Consider the following 16,593-nt stretch of genomic DNA (forward strand, 5'->3'; position numbering starts at 1 on the left):
CGGGAAGGTAAATGGCACTTCCGTATGCTCTGGCTTCCGTCACGGTGTCCCGTTATGCCAGAAGTGGTTTAGTCATGCTGGCCACATGACCCGTAAAGCTGTCTGTGGACAAATGCTGGCCCCCTCGACCTGAAGGCGAGATGAGCACTGCAACCCCTTAGTCACCTTCAACTGGACTTAACCATCCTTTACCTTTACCTTACTGGGAATGGATTTTCATCATATGGACATAAGAAGAGGCTGCTGAATCAGGCCAATGGCCCATCTAGTGCAGCATCTGTCCCTATAGTGGCCAGTCAGATGCCTATAGAAAGCTGGCAAGCAGAAGCTGAGTGCATCTGCGCTCTCCCCTCCTGCGATTCCCAGGCATGGATATACTCACAGGAGGCAGAACACAGCCACCTTGGCTGGTAGGGACAGGACTGTGAGACATGTGGCCCTCCAGATATTTCTGGACCAAAACGTGTGTTATCTCAGCCCACTGACCATGCTGGTTGGGATTGATTGGGAGGTGGAGCCCCAAGGACATCAGGATTCTGCACCTGTGCTCTCTACACTCCCTGTGTGTACCACAAAGAGCTTGACATTGTTCAGTTAACTTTCACCAAGCATTTTCATCCAGGCTGCTGCCGGCGGTGGCCATTTATAGACGATTCAATTTTCAAGTGCGAGAGATCAATGGCAACTCTCTTGAAGAAATTCTCCCATCTTTGAAGCGATTCATTTAGATGGAGCTTCTGATAAGTACCTGGGATGATTCTTCTCTCATAATGGATAACCCAGCACCTTAGGTCTTTCAGCCTTTTTTTTTTTAAAGGATTTGGTGACTGTGAAGATTATCAGTCAATAAATATATATTACCCTGCCTGCTTTGGACTCCTCCATTTTGAAACATTGGTATCAGAGCAACCTGGTCCTTGGTCAAAGTTTTGGCTCTTCAAAATGACACAAACATCATTAGAAGATGTTGCTTTTTTGGTGCCCAAATGGGGCAGCTATAAATTATGTTCTGCCCAAACAGTGGTATGCCTACTTGACAGGCTTGTTGTGAAGATGAAATAAGGGAGACGGACTACCCTGAGTGTACTACCCTGAGCTCCTTAGATGGAATAAAAATGCAAGAAATGAATGTGTGCGTGTATGTATGTATATCTTTCTGTGATAATTTTTTTTAATGCTCACTTGGCTAAGATGCCATCAATACAGTACTTTGTATTGATTCTTATTTCTAGTTTGTGCAGCTTAATTATGCTTTTGCCTCCCAGGGGAAGAAACTTCCAGCTAACATTAGCGAAGATGTAGAGGAAGGAGAAGTGTCTGATGAGGACAGCGCCGATGAGATGGAAGATGACTGTAAACTGATGAATGGAGACGTAAGTACTGCAATGCGGAAGGGGGCCCTTAATGCAGAAGTTGGTGCAAAGTGGAGTTGGGACTGAATAACATTTGCCAGTGTTAAAGCTGAGCTGAGTAAATGTGTTTCTGCCGGAATTGGGGGGGGGGTGGGGTGCTTTGTTAGCTGTGAAGAACACCCCACCCTTTTATGGTGGGGTGTTCTTCACCCCCTAAAATTATAGAACTGTAGAGTTGGAAGGGACCATGAGGGTCATCTAGTCCAACCCCCTGCAATGTAGGGAAACTATTGTTCAAATCCATGACCCTGGGATCAAGGGTCTCGCGCTCTACCGACTGAGCTATCCACAGGGATAAATGGCATGCCCTACTGAAACACCCCACACATCTTACCCAACAAGAATCCTCTTCACAGACACACAACCACAGACTTAAACAAACATACAGAAACACACACACACACACACAGCCTCCCCCTCCAGAATATTTGCTAGGAGGAAAGTGGTGTTCTCTTCCAGAGTTTTATATCATGGTGATCCAGGGCTGTAGATCACGGTGAAAGAGATTTACTGTGGCAATATATCCCTGTGAACCACGTCACATGCTTAGCCAGTCATACACTCAAGCCACTAGGCCATACTACCTGCCCACTTTGCACTGTGCCACCGCTGTGCTCTTATCCAAAGTAAAGAGGCAATGTGGTGTAGTGGTTTGATTATGGGCCTGGTAAAACATATGGCATGTGCTTGACGGGAATACACTGCCGCAGGTGTAGTGTGTGTGTGGGTGTTTCTAGAGGAGAAAAGAGCCTGCATGTGTTTAGGCATTATGATCTTAGCAGGAGGATCTAGCAATACGGCAAACCTCTGGTGCTTCAAAAAGCAGTACAGAACCAGGACAATTGTGGGGAATCTTTGACGGACCCAGGCTCTCCATCTTCCCCATATAGCAGGCATATGCAAACTCGGCCCTCCAGATGTTTTGCGACTACAACTCCCATCACCCCTAGCCAACAGGACCAGTGGTCAGGTATGATGGGAGTTGTAGTCCCAAAACATCTCGAGGGCCGAGTTTGCCTATGCCTGCCATATAGATTTGGGCCTGAAAGACCAATGAGAAAAGTGCAGGGAGGAGCATGGAGGTTAAGTTGTAAGCCAGCACAATAGGTGATGTTCCCCCAGCTTCCATTGCTGATAACTGGGCAGGCCTGTGGAGCTTTTGCTAATAGGAAAGAACCTTAATTCTGATCTTAAACAGGCAGGTTTGTGTGTTGTTGTTGTTTTTAAATCACCGAATACCATTTTTTGAAGCAGAGGGCACTGGAGAAAATGATGGGCGTTTGGTAGTACTTTTACTCTTGGTTTTTTTCCTTCCAGATTTGCTATCTCTTATCCTCACCTCCTTATTGCTACATTCCTCTTGTTGATTTTGCCTTTATCCATTCAGCTGAATCACAAAGAAAAGCATTTCCTGGACTGCTAAAGGTTGCAGGTTGACGACTGCCTGTTTGAATGTTTGCATATTTTTAGAAGAAAAACAATACTTGGCCGCAGATATTTCAAAAAGGATTCTGTTCTACTGTCTCCTTGACATGCTGTTTTTTTCCCTATGTGGTGGATTTCTTTGTTGTTGTTTTGTGTGTGGGGGTGGGGCTATTCAAAGGTGCAATGATAACAGTCCAGGAAAAGTTTTGCCTCTTGGTTCTCCTGAGTGTTTCCTTTGAGGACAAACTTTTTAGACCTGTGCTGTACTGGAGGTGGGGGCTTTAAAAATTCTCTGTGACCTTGTCAACCCAGCTATCAGTTCTTTTGTGATGTCTGACGTTCCCTTTGATGGCTTTTTGTCTCCTTCTCTTTCCTGACCCATTGCACCCTTTCAAAGTGGAAGGTATGGTAAAAGCAGATTGTCGGTCAAAGAGTTATAGCCTGCTTAGCTTTGAAGCAGAGTAGAAAATTGCTGCGTTACCAAACCACAGTTGTGCTGAAACGAGGGTGGGGTGTGCGTGAGAGAGATACTGGGTGGTGGTGTTGTGATCCTATCGCATTGGAACATTAAATGTCAATCAAAATGCTCAGCAAAACTATGAAACTCGAATTGTGCTAAATCCAAACAAAACACACACCTGCTCATGATCAGAGACCGGTTAAAACTCAGGCCATCGTTCTGTCTCTCACAGGTGCACTTTGTTTAAATATTCTTTATTCCAACCATTAATATACTGCTTAATAACAATGGTTTCTAAGTGGTGTACAAGCGGCTGTATAAGAAGGATAATAAAAATCAGTTTAAACTATAATATCAGAATTCAGTTTAAAACGCCTGGTGGGATCTAAAGAAACATCTTCAATAGATGCCGGATGTTTGCCAGGGAGGGGGTTGCTGTCTCACCCATGGTGGAAGGAAGTTCCATAAAACTGGGGCCACAAACTTGAACAAATGGCTGCTGGTGGATACGAGCCACACATCTGAGCAACAGGCTCACATCCTGTGTGAACTGATCATTTTTCTTGGCAGTACAAGTGCTTGCAGAAGGCGTTCCAGGTCATACAAATCTGGAAGAAAGAAGCCTGGCCATAAACATGATCGGGACCATGAATGCTGGAAGGTTCAAGATGGGTAAAAAGAAGTCCTCCTTCATGCAGTGCATAGTTAAATGGTGGAAGTCGCACAGACCAGGAAGCAGCAATAGCCATCAACTTTTGGATGGCTTTGAAAGAGGACTGGAGAAATTCATGGAGGGTAGAGCTACCAGAGGCTGCAACCTGTGATCTAGCAGGGTATTCCTATGTTCTTATGGTGCATGTGGAAGGGTGGGCGTAGCCAGGCCAAGTACTTCAGCACCAGGGCAAGGGACCTGTGGCCATCTAAATGTTGTGGGCCTAGAATCCCCATGATTCTTGACTATTGGCCATGCTGGGCTCATAAGAGCTGCAGTCTAGCGACATCTGGAGGACCACAGCTTCTCCATCCTTGGCTTAAACTTCCAGTTGCGGACTGGAAACTGGTGCTGCAAGAGCTTCCAAGACGGACCTGCTCCTAGCCTAGGAACTTTCTGGAGAGCTTCCCCGCTGCTTAGCATCAGGACCTCCTCCTTCTGGACAGCTCCCTTTGCCTGGCTTGCAAGGCTGCAACTATGCGAGGAACTCCCTCCCAGGTTGCTCACTAGGCTAAATGCCGGCATGAGGTTCAAGCCCTAGAAGCAACGGGAGTAGAAAGTAATTTTGTCTGTTTTCTCAGTAGCTTGCACAAACACTATAGAAAATCAATACTTAACCCAATTGAATCTGTTGCCGTTTGCCTGCTGCAAATCTTCCTGGGCTTCACTCAAGCACCAGCCTTTAGCGATGAGAGGAGATGAAATTTCATTTTCCTTTCTCCCCTTCCCACCCACCACAGAAAAAGAAAAAGAAAAAGTCTTGGAGGAAAGTTGGGAAGATGAAACTAAGAGAGGAGAAACCTTCATTCCTTCTGAAGGGGCCCATCTGTATTGTATTAATGTTTCCTTTTGATTTTGTTTAAATTACATTTTTTTAAAAAGCTGAAGCAGGGACCTTCACTTTGTGTTGCATCTTTGTCTTCATTAGCTTTCAATTTGTTTCATCTGCTTAAAAGGGGGGGGGAAAACAAACAAACAAACCAAAACTTTCTGCAAGCAACATCTGGGTTTCCAGATGCGTTTGACAGGCCCTGCTCTTGAGTGGCACTTTGAAAGCACGGAAACTGACAGCTGGTATTTTGATACCATTAATCCCCATTCGGAGGCTAATTAAGAAAGCATAGGCTGTGTTCTTCTGAAGGCGCAAGTTGCTTGGAAGTTAGAGCCAACAGGTAGATGCACACACATTCCTACTGTGCATCATATGCTATTTAACCCTCTTCCAAGGAAGCCGAAAACCAGGCAGTTTTATGAGGTTGTTTTCTACCCTGCACAACTTCCAGTGTAGAATAAAATCGACATTGGGAAAAATGAAACTGATACGTACAGTTTGTGGTATATTTTTTTCTAGCCAAAGTCAATTGACACGTTTCAGGATTGTAAAATGTCCGAAAACAAAGCCATGTGTGTAGTGTCAGGAGAAGGGCACTCCAATGCCTTCCCTGGGTAGATTTGGGCTCAAAACACCACACCAAACTCTCTATTTTACCCCAGTAAGTTAACATTGCCTGTTTTTCTTTGTTGTTTCTTTTTAAGCATATACTCCATTTGGAAGATTCACTTGGTTTTCTTGGCATTTTTGTGTGTGTGGTTTTATTATTGTTGTTGTTATTATTTGCAGAGTGAAAACTGCAGTGATGTGCCTGAAATTTAGGGGCCTGGCTCACTCCCGGGCAGATAACAGTAAATTAGGAGAATGACTGTAGGTCTATTTCTGAATGAATTCTGCAGTGAAAAGGGATCCCAGGGTGGCTTCCAACCCCGTTTTCTTGGGGAAAGTTTTAATGCATAATCTACAAAGAAGCTCCAGAAATAGACCAGAATATATAACAGTACTGTGCTTTTAGAAGATACTTTTTCCCCCTGAGAGCTCAAAGCATTCCCCATATGATTCTCTCTCTCCTTTTTTTTGGGGGGGGGGACAAAAATACAAGTTTTAATTTATTACATGTGGGACCTGCTGCAAAAAAGTTGCTGCATGGAGTGTTCCTGTTGGCAGGACCGGTGCTGGGGTTTCTTGCGGCCTAGGCAGACCACCTTCTGGCGCCTCCACTCCCTGCCAAAGCCTGCTTTAGCAGGAGGTGGGGGTGGTGGAGAGGCAAGCAGCTGTAGCGGAGAAGCTGCTGCTCGCCCGCCTAGCCCCCTGCCAAAGCCTGCTTTAGCAGGAGCCAGGGGGTGGTGTAGGGGGCAAGCAGCACCTCTCCGTTACAGCGGAGAAGCTGCTGCTAGCCTGTCCCGCCCCCCGCCCAAGCCTGGCCAGCGCCCCCTCCATTTTGGCGCCCTAGGCAATTGCCTAGTTCGCCTCAATAGACGCGCCGGCCCTGCCTGTTGGATATTCCAGCCAGCTGGCTCTGCCCTTATCCAGGACACTCCATTCTGTTCCCCTGCTTGGTATCCCATTCTCCATCCCAGCAGACATTCATAATTCTGTGACCACAGAGCATGCACAGTTTTTATTGGCTGTTCTGCCCCGCCCCCCAAAAAAGAGTTTTTGTACTTTTGGAAATTTTGGGGCTCCTCCAAGCATGCTGAGCATCCCTTTTGTTTCTCAATAACCCTGTTTTGGCTACACAGCCAGCATATCTCATCATTTGAGTTTGGTCTTAATACAGTACATCTAAGCGGAGTCTGTTTGCTTCAGATCCCACCAGGGTGGATTGGATTTAAATCAATTGGATTTAAATCAATTGGATTTAAATCATGATTTAAATCACGATTTAAATCACTAGTCAGTAAGACTTGATTTAAATCACTGGTCAGTAAGACTTGATTTAAATCATTTTATTATTATTATTATTTTACAGAAAGACTCATTTTTGCAAGTATAATCTTAATATTTACAACCAGATGGAGGTTTCATTTTTGGAATAGTAAAATTTCAGAGTTGTTTTCACAGTTATATCAAAAATTACTGATTTAGTTATACTATTAGAAATACATTGACAGATAATTATGAAATTATTGTGAGGTTTGTTAAGTTAACTGTTTATATTTGGGCAACTTTTCTGCTGTACTTTATTGGAAGGCGAAAAATAATCATTTCCTTATTAACAATTTAAACAATTTATTTAACTAAAACAATAACATTATAGCATATGTATCCATGTTTGTTAACTGATGTGGTTAAACAATTTAAAACAACAACAACAACAAAACACCAGACTGAGTTTTAGCACACATGAAAAACTTAAAACAAATCTTTATTTCCCGATGAATAGCCTTTGGACTATAATGTAACTTAAATAGAAAACTATCTTTAGAAAGATTTTTCCTCCATTTTAAAAATCCAATTTAAATTTTCAAAAATCTGATTTAAATTTTCAAAATATACTTTTTTGATTTTTTGATTTAAAAAATCATTGATTTTTATCCACCCTGGTTCTCACTTGCATGTATTAAGAGCAAACTCAAATGTTGATGTGGAGTGCTGCTGTTCATTGAGCCAGTCACGTCATTTTAAAGATCCCATTCCAACCCCCTTCCCACTGCCCCGCCCTTCAACATCATCTGACAATTGAACAGCCTCATTTCTCATTGGACTGGTTTTTGTGTTTGTGGGTGGGTGGGTGTTTATGTACATGTGTGTGCTGGCTTACATTATTTTTCCTAAAGATTTTTGGTACTACTTCAAACCTCAGAGGTTCCCACAAGCCTTCTGATAACTCCTCCTTGTAAATGGATAGAGCTGTATTCTTTGCGTAAGGATCCTCAAGGTGGTGCTTAATATATTGGATGAGACATCCTTGGGCCACTTTCCTGTTTAAAACAAATATTGTGCGTGTGGAGTGTTTTGATCGCTCTGGAGATTCTATCTAAATAATAAGAATAGCCGTGATGCTCTGAGTCGGATCTGAATTGCCAGCTCCATAATACCAGTGGAGGACTGAGGATACCCTGTGCTGGCCAATGAATGCAAAGATTCTGAGATGATTGACAAGGACTTGGTGCTGAATTTCTGATTTGCCTCGCACCTAACTGTATATTAAAATGGTTTTTTAAAAAATAGAGTCTGCAAATATGCTTTTTAGTGAGGAAGCCCCATTGAAGTAGGACTTACTTCTGGGTAAGCATACATGGGATTGCATTTTAAAGGGGAGGGGATCCTTAAGCCTTTCGCTGTGTATATGTTCAGCATATTGCTCTTTTACACTGAATTATGACCTACCTACCTACCATTGACTTGTGATAGATTCCACATTCAGTACCCTTGGCCACCTCTATCTCAATCACAATTTTTCTCTCTATGGGTCCAGCTACCTTTAATGGCTAGTATTTGGCTCCCTTGCAAGTGATTTAAGCCTTGGAAAAACTGCACGACGATGAGTCTGCTAAGGTTTCCTTCTGTTCCGGGAAGAACGCTAGTGGCTTGGTAACAAAGCATGTCTCGTCAAAGTTGTTCTTGTTGCTAACAGTAGTTTCCTCCCTCCACTTTTTTTCTTTTTCTTTTTGGTTCCTTTTCAGTTTTGCAAAGTATTCTTAAAAATATGTGCTTTTCGCTTTTCCTTTCGACAACATCACTCTGTTTGATCACAGACAACACATTCGAGGCACTTTTCCACCAAAGGAATTTGTCTTGTTGAGGGCACTTCAGAATACCTCTCCTGGGTATCGAGAAGAATTCTATCATTCTAGCAAAGAGGAATAGAATGATAACTTTGCTGCCCAGTGTAGAAATCATGGGACTATATCCATGCTGCAGACTCAGACTGAGTTACCAGTCATTCCCTGGGAAGGAGGGCTGGGGATCTCAAATACAGGGTGCTCAGCACCTTCAACCAAACAATACTTCCCAGGATTCTTTGGGGGAAGCAATGATTGTGTAAAACCAGCATCTGTTTGTAGTGCGGATATGTCCCATGAGACTACCAATCTGGTCTTGGCATGTAGTTTATTTTGAGCAAATGTAGAGCTTGCCATAGTCTGTTTGTTTCCTTTTCATTTAACGTTTCTGTAACGTTTCAGTAGGCTTTGGGCTAGAATCCAAGTGTCCAGCTCTCCTGTGTGTCTTAATCCCCAACTCCCCTTTCTTACCAGCAGGCCTCGACCAATCGGAAGCGAGTGGAGAACATTGCAAAGAAGAAGCTGGACTCTCTGATCAAGGAATCCAAAATCCGCGACTGCGAAGACCCAAATAATTTCACAGTTACCACCATGACGCCCTCTGGGAAACTTGGTAACAAGCATGATTTCAAGAAGGTAAAAAAAAATTAAATTTTGTACTCTTGAGTTGGTTTGTCGCCTCATCTGCTTTGCCACAAAAGGCAAGCGGAGAGTCGGGTTCAGGACCACTTCAGTTGTTTCACATTGCGAACACATCTGCAATGGCTGTTTCCCTGAGGAACAAAAAACAAACAAGCAAACAAACACATGAACAGACACCTTTAATCCCCCTTGTTTGCAGATTCAAAAGCCCTGTTGGGCCGAGGTCTCCACCTCCTTATATAGCAAGTATATGCCAACAATACATTATATGCTTCCTGCAGAAAATGCAATAAGTGTGGGGCATGATACATCCCTAATGTTGCATCTGTCATGTTGTAGCTCCATTGTGGGCCCATGTTTATAATTCTGTGAGCAAATCTGGTCTCTCTGTCTCAAAAATAAATATAATAATAACCAGAGAAACCGAAACAAAGGTCAACAGAACCTTCCTGAAAAAGTTTGGGAATGGCAAGCATTTGGAAATAAATTCTTCTGAGGCTGTATAGACACCATATGTGTTTTAAGCACAAAATGTCCCTAAAGAATTCTGGGAATTGTAGTTTAAGGGTGCTGGGAATTTTAGCTCTCTCTGTGTGTGTGTTAAACCATATATGGTGCATATGCAGCCTTAGTTTTGAGTTGCTTGAGCCCATTACAGATCAGTTACAGAGTCCAGAACCCTTCAGAGTTTAGGACCAATACGTAAAGGAGATGCATTTTGCCCCAAGCCTTTCCTCCTGCTCCCACTTCTCTTTCCAACCTTCAGTCTTCCGTCAACAATGTGAGGGGGTGAGGGACACCTGTGACAGGTCCTAGACACTACCACATACGTGCCCTGGTCTCCTAGGAACCCTGGGAAATTAGGGAATGTGGGAAGTGATTTAATCCCGGAGTCAGACCCAGCCAGGCCTTGCTGTCTGACCTCTGCTTCTGATGAATGTAGGTGGAATAGCTGAGGCTGTAAACAGTTATTTGAGGGGAGGAACCAAATCACTTGTGGTCCTCGTTGGGCTGATGGATAGGGTGGTGGTCTTGCTACCCTGCCTTTCCCCCTTGACAAAGCCATCTGCAATCGGTACTCTCCTGGGAGGACTGTACCTTCTGCTTTTTCTTTTTCTTATATATAAAAAAAACTGCATTCAGTAGTACGCTGCTTTCAGAGAGCAAGGGAATTATTACTTCTCTTATTAGCCCTTTTGCTGCCTCTCTGCCAAGGTACTCTGGGCCATTTTTCTGCACCGCTCCACTAATGTCAACATAAACGCTGTTGTGTTGCCTCAGCAGGGCTGGCTCTTCCCATTAGCGTGAGTTGTTCTATTAGCAGTGTTAGTTGTGCTTGGATAAATCTGACTGTATTTTTAGAGTAGCAGCATCCTTTTGTTTGTAAACACAAACACCCACACAATTCTCCGTCGCCTTTTAAATAGCAGCTGAAGTCTGAGAAATTCATCTATTTTGGGATAGGTCTCCTTTTTGTATCATTATTTGGGGACCCAGGTGGCGCTGTGGGTTAAACCACAGAGTCTAGGGCTTGCTGATCAGAAGGTCGGCGGTTCGAATCCCTGCGACGGGGTGAGCTCCTGTTGTTCCGTCCCAGCTCCTGCCCACCTAGCAGTTCGAAAGCACATCAAAGTGCAAGTAGATAAATAGGGACCGCTCCGGCGGGAAGGTAAACGGCGTTTCTGTGCGCTGCTCTGCTTCGCCAGAAAGCAGCTTTGTCATGCTGGCCACATGACCCGGAAGCTGTCTGCGGACAAACGCCGGCTCCCTTGGCCTATAGAGCGAGATGAGCGCCGCAACCCCAGAGTCGGACACGACTGGACCTAATGGTCAGGGGTCCCTTTACCTTTACCTTTACCTATTTCTCTTCTTGGGTAGTTTTCTTTCTTTCTTTCTTTCTTTCTTTCTTTCTTTCTTTCTTTCTTTCTTTCTTTCTTTCTTCTGTGATCTGTGTACACACTGTTTGCTTAGGGAACTGCGTCCACAAAAAATTGGAGAACTGAGGATTTTTTTGAAGGATGGTTGTGTTTCCATTTGCATGCTGATTCAAAAAGTGTGAATTGGGTGGTTTCTCATTCAAATACAAACTGAGTTGAACTTCTTGCTTCAGCCTCCTGTAAGTCTATCCCCCTCCTGCAAAAAAAAAAAAAGACAAAAGAGATGATACTTTCATCCAAAGGAAGTGGTGTCTGAGAAAGAAGTCAATTGATCATTCACATTACATGCTGGCTGTTCAAAGTTCTCTAGGGACCACCAGCTGGAAGTGTCTGGGCTAAATCCATCGGACTGAGACTGTATGCTCTGAGCTAGGGTTGCTAGATTGCAACCTGAAGACCTGCCCCACAAATGCCTCAGGAGGGGAGACATCATCTGTCCCCATCTCCCCCAATATGTCACAAGCGGGACTGCCAGGTGCCGCATCCAGTGCAAATGCAGAATCATGTGGAAGCAAGCTGCCTAGTGGCTGATCCCTAATAACACAGTTAATCCTGACTGATCACCGCTCTGGCTTTTTCCTCCGTGAGGACAATTGAGCTTGAGCACTAATGGGGCAGTCATTGGCTTCTCTGCTAATCATGACAAATATTTATTGTCTGCCCTGATTGCCTATCCCTTTGTGTATGTGTGCATGCGCCTGCTCTCGTACCACCAGATGCGCGAAGGACACTGATGCAGAGAGAACTGGTGTTCTGTTGTTGTTGCTCTTCTTCTTTTTTTATCCCCACCGTGCTAAACTATTTGATATCTGTTTGTTTCTGAGACAGCAACTGCTGCTGGCTTGATCAGAAGCTGTTGAATGTGTTTGCCTGGGGGCAGGAGAGGGAAATGGGGAGAGCATTTCAAAGAGGCCACCATTATTAGCAATTTATGGCTGCCATCTACACCTCGGGATTTTTGTAAAATGAAAAGCAGATGCAGCTGAGTTCCAAGAAGCCAAGTTCATAGCTCTGTGGAAGTGGATCTGCTTTGCATGCAAAAGATCCCAGGTTCAGTTTGTAGCATCTACAGGTGCTCCCTGTCTTGAACTCAGGAGAGCTGTCATACATCAACTTAAGCAATCCTGAGCTAGATGCTTCTTCTTCTTCTTCTTCTTCTTCTTCTTCTTCTTCTTCTTCTTCTTCTTCTTCTTCTTCTTCTTCTTCGATCACTCGTGGCCAAGTAAGATTGTCTTCCATAAACACAGTCACAGTAGGTGACTGTGGAGGCCAATTCTGGACCCACACGTCCTTCCACAGTGAGGACATAGGTTCCCGGGCAGGAGTTGATCACGGTGTGGATTTGCCAAGCGTGCCTTCCTCTTAGCACATTTCTCCCTTGCGTTCTGAGTTCGAGTGTTTTCAAAGTCCACAACACCTTTGGTAAAGGCTGTTCTCCAACTGGAGCGCTCGCAGGCCAGTGTTTCCCAGTTGTCGGTGTTTATACTACTTTAAAAAAAAAAAAGATTTGGCTTGAGACAGTCTTTAAACCTCTTTTGTTGACCACCAGCATTACGCTTTCCATTTTTAAGTTCGGAATAGAGTAGTTGATTTGGAAGACGATAATCAGGCATCTGCAAAACATGACCGGTCCAACGAAGCTAGATGCACCAGTGGTCTGATTCTGTGGAACACAACTTCCTACGTGTGCGAGAGAGTTCACTGGCAAGGAATCAAACCTGAGGAAGCATCGTGAGGAAGCAGCTGCCAGTAATGCTGGGGTAGTTATGTCGGTAGAGCATGAGACCCTTAATCTCAGGGTCATGGGTTCAAGCCCCAGCATTGGGCAAAACATTCCTGTCTTGCAGCCAGTTGGACTAGAAGACCTTGGCCGTCCCTTCCAGCTCTACAATTCTATGATTCTTCCTTGGGAGGACAGCTGTCCCCAACAGATACAACACTTCGGCCCTGATTTGGGGGGGGGGTGCCTCAGTGCTAATCCTTCCTCTGATTCTATTGAGATCAAATATCCACCATAGTCTATCCAGGGAGGACCGGCTGTGGGGCCACGTTGGATGCTCGCACAGGAAGAGCGTGGTGTGAGCAGATGCTCTGGCTAATTGGCCTAAGTCCCTTCTGCCTGTTGTGCTGGCTCTCTCCTCTTCCTTTTGCTTCTAAGCTCACCTTTCATTAAGAGGGCGTTTCTGGCTCTCTGCTCATCAATGAAAGGAGAAGGAGGATGAATTGCTGCCTCCCATGTCTCAATCGGGATCTGCCTGTGAAAACAACATGTTTAATCTGATCTCAGATGATGTTGTTTTCTTGGTCCATAGCTCCTGCAGGGGAAATGAAGAGCGATTTTTCATACACACCACTGCTGTTCTCTGTTTTGGTTAACTCTTAACTCTGGGCTGACCTTCTGATAATCTGCCCTTTAATTATCAGAAGGGCTTAAAAACAAACAACAGTGAAATTGGCATGCAGTGCGAACGGAGCTCGTTGCTTTTTATTATAGGCTGCCAGTGTGTTTTTGTTAAGGTATCTGCATTTGCAACAGATATATTACGTAAGTAGGGCGGCTTTTTCTAAGGCAACACAGGAACATTGGAAACTGCCTTATACTGAGTCAGGCTCTTGGTCCATCTAGCTCAGTATTGTCTACACTGACTGGCAGCTGCTTTCCAGGATTTCACTCGAGAGTCCTTCTCAGCCCTAACCAGAGATGCTGGAGATTGAACCTTCTGCATGCAAAGCAGATGCTCTCTCTCTCTCTCTCTCTCTCTCTCTCTCTCTCTCTCTCTCTCTCTCTCAGCTTTAGTCCTTCCCCAGCTGCATCATGAGCTTGTAGCTGAGGTGAGGATTTGAATCGGGGACTCACTATCTTTGTCATCATGTTTAAGAGGTGAACCACAATTTCTATAAAGCACCCCTCCGAGAATTTCTGACATTTTTCTTTTTCTCACTCTATAGAAAATGAAAACCACTTTGCATAATTATCTTTGTATGTTCTCAAATGTTTTTTTTTTATAGTGACTGCCACCCCCACCCTCAAATACCTAGAAAGGATATTTCAGAGAATGCAAAGCAGTGACCTGGCTACCAAGCCAGTTTGCAGCAGCAGCAGCAGCAGCAGCAGCAGCAGCAGCAGCAGCAGAGAGAGAGAGAGAGAGAGAGAGAGAGAGAGAGAGAGAGAGAGAGAGACGGAAGGAAGAGCCTGTGCTTTGCCCCTCAGAAATAGTTGGAGAATTTCTCCCCCACCCTGAGAAATCCAGTGAAATGCTCCCCTTCCCATATCCATGCCCACAAACAAGGTGAATAATTTTGAGAGGGCTTTTTGAGACACACGGATTTTTGGATAATTTTGAGAGGGCTTTTTGAACACAAGGTGAGCCAGACCCAATATTTCTTTCTTTACAAAGCAATCCCCGGCAGCAGAAAAGTGCAGTGGTCCTCCCATATCCAAAAGGTAGGCTAGGCATCCACCATGGCATCTCCCAGGTATGCCACACTACAGTTCCCATTATCCCTGACCATTAGCAATACTGGCTGAGGTTTATGGGAGCAAGGTTTATCTGCAAGGTACCATGTTGGCTACCCTTGCCCTGAGGGGGGCTGTAGGGGGACCAGTACATTTTTTTCATTGTGTTTGTTTCTACACAGCCAGAACGGATGTTAAATCTATTCATGAGATCATTTGGATGGCTTAGAGGATTAGAAGAATTCATGGAAGAGAAGGCTATGTTCCACTTTCACCGTCAAGAGGCAGTATGCCCATGAATGTCAGTTGTTGGAAATGGTGCAGGGGGAGAGAGTGAGGTTGCACTCAAATCCTGCTTGCTTGCGGGCTTCTCGTGGGCATCTGGTTGGCCACTGTGAGAACAGGATGCTGGACCAGATGGGCCTCCTTCCAGCGACTCCTGCGGCCAAGCTGGTGCCAAACAGATTGCTCTGCTTTCCTTTCCTTTAGACCACTGGGGCTGAGTCTTGTCGTCTGGGCAGCCCAGGACCTCCGTACACACTGCCCTGGCTTGCATCCCAGAGAGCTCACTGTGGTGCTGCTAGCGCTGCAAAAACAATGTGGGAGGCAGCAGTTATGAGTTACCAGTCTCTGCAACCACAGCAGGTGCTGCGATTCTCCAGTGGTTTGACTTCACCCTGGATGCAAACTCTGTTGTCTCTCAAGACGGGCAGATGCCAGCAGAAGTAGTAGTAGCAGCAGCAACAACAACAAAGACACCGTCCTTCTCCCCCCTTCCTCCCCCCCCCAAGCAAACTGGATCTCGACAGACAGCCCTGAATTTCTAAGCACTTGAAGAAGGGACATTGTGTTCCCCTTTGCCAACAGAACCACTTTACTCACATTCCTGGATGCAGTTCTCCCTGTTGTGATGTTCCACTGGTAGAACATCAGCCCAGTCTTCTTGCACAAGCTTACATCTTGCTGTCATTCCATCACTCGAGAAACAAAAGGGTGTGTGTGTGTGTGTGTGTGTGTGTGAATCAGGCTTTGTTCATCCATTACTTTCGCTTCGGTGCTCAAATTTAAGCCCCGGAATGTCACAGTGGATTACAGCTTCTGAATCTTCTCTGCTGCTGCTCCCTTGATGGCCAGCCTACATTCCATATGCCTCTTGAGTTGAGTTGTATAACTCTGACGTCTCGGAGGCCTGCACAGGAGGGAGAGAAACATCCAGGCATATCCAAGTCCTTGCTTTTAATCTCTGCACCTGAGCGGCAAAGCATAAAGATCACCTGCCATTCGCTTGAATGTTAGTTAATAAGCTGTTGAGATGAGGTCTGGAGCCTTCCTGAGTCTGTTAAGAAGCTAATTCTGGATGAAAGGTGGGGGCTGGGGGGTGGATTGTTTCTAATCCCACAATCAAAATCCTTATAGGCTTGTTAAGATATGAGTTTACCAACAGCTGTTGCCTCGAGAGATCTTGAAAGGCTTGTCTACGTTCAGATACTCAGGTAGGGAAGGGGGGATAGATTAGATTGATTTCACATTTAAAGGTGAACCTCTATGATCTGCGCTTTCCAAAACAATACGAGAACAAAAACACAGCCACCCCTACAAAAATTGCAATGCTCAGAATTTTTCAGTACAGTTATCTGGCCCTGCAATATGTTCAGAAATGCATATACTAGTGTAAATGTGATTTGTGTGCATTGTGTTAAGGGAAAGATCTTGCAGAAATGTGTATGTACTGGGCAACATTGCACACAGAAAAAAAATGCATATTAGGAGAAATTTGCACTAAAATGCCAATGAATTTCCCTGAGGACTTTTTTTAAATTGCACACTGAGGTGGTAATGCAGAGAACTGAAGATCAGAGAATTGAGAAACTAGGGGAAACCAAAAATGGGCAGACTCATCCATTCCTCCCCTCAGGCAGTTACTGGGGGTAGCTCCAGCATTACTCGTTTGGACCCCAACTTATGCCTTCCCTTTAATCAGTTTTCTG

General features: G+C 44.7%; 1 protein-coding gene across 5 annotated transcripts in view; it reads left to right on the forward strand.

Annotated features, from left to right (window-relative positions):
- Nucleotides 1-16,593, forward strand: part of PLCH2 (phospholipase C eta 2) — a 278,707-nt gene that overhangs the window by 216,427 nt on the left and 45,687 nt on the right. For 4 of the 5 annotated variants that reach the window (XM_033156392.1, XM_033156394.1, XM_033156393.1 and 1 more), the window contains exons 10-12: nucleotides 1,266-1,373; nucleotides 3,235-3,240; nucleotides 9,047-9,205. In XM_033156392.1, the coding sequence (XP_033012283.1) occupies nucleotides 1,266-1,373; nucleotides 3,235-3,240; nucleotides 9,047-9,205 (273 nt within the window). The remainder of the gene's footprint in view (nucleotides 1-1,265; nucleotides 1,374-3,234; nucleotides 3,241-9,046; nucleotides 9,206-16,593) is intronic. The other variant, XM_033156391.1, reaches the window with a different exon arrangement.

Source organism: Lacerta agilis, chromosome 8 (assembly GCF_009819535.1).
Source record: "Lacerta agilis isolate rLacAgi1 chromosome 8, rLacAgi1.pri, whole genome shotgun sequence".
NCBI lineage: Eukaryota > Metazoa > Chordata > Lepidosauria > Squamata > Lacertidae > Lacerta > Lacerta agilis.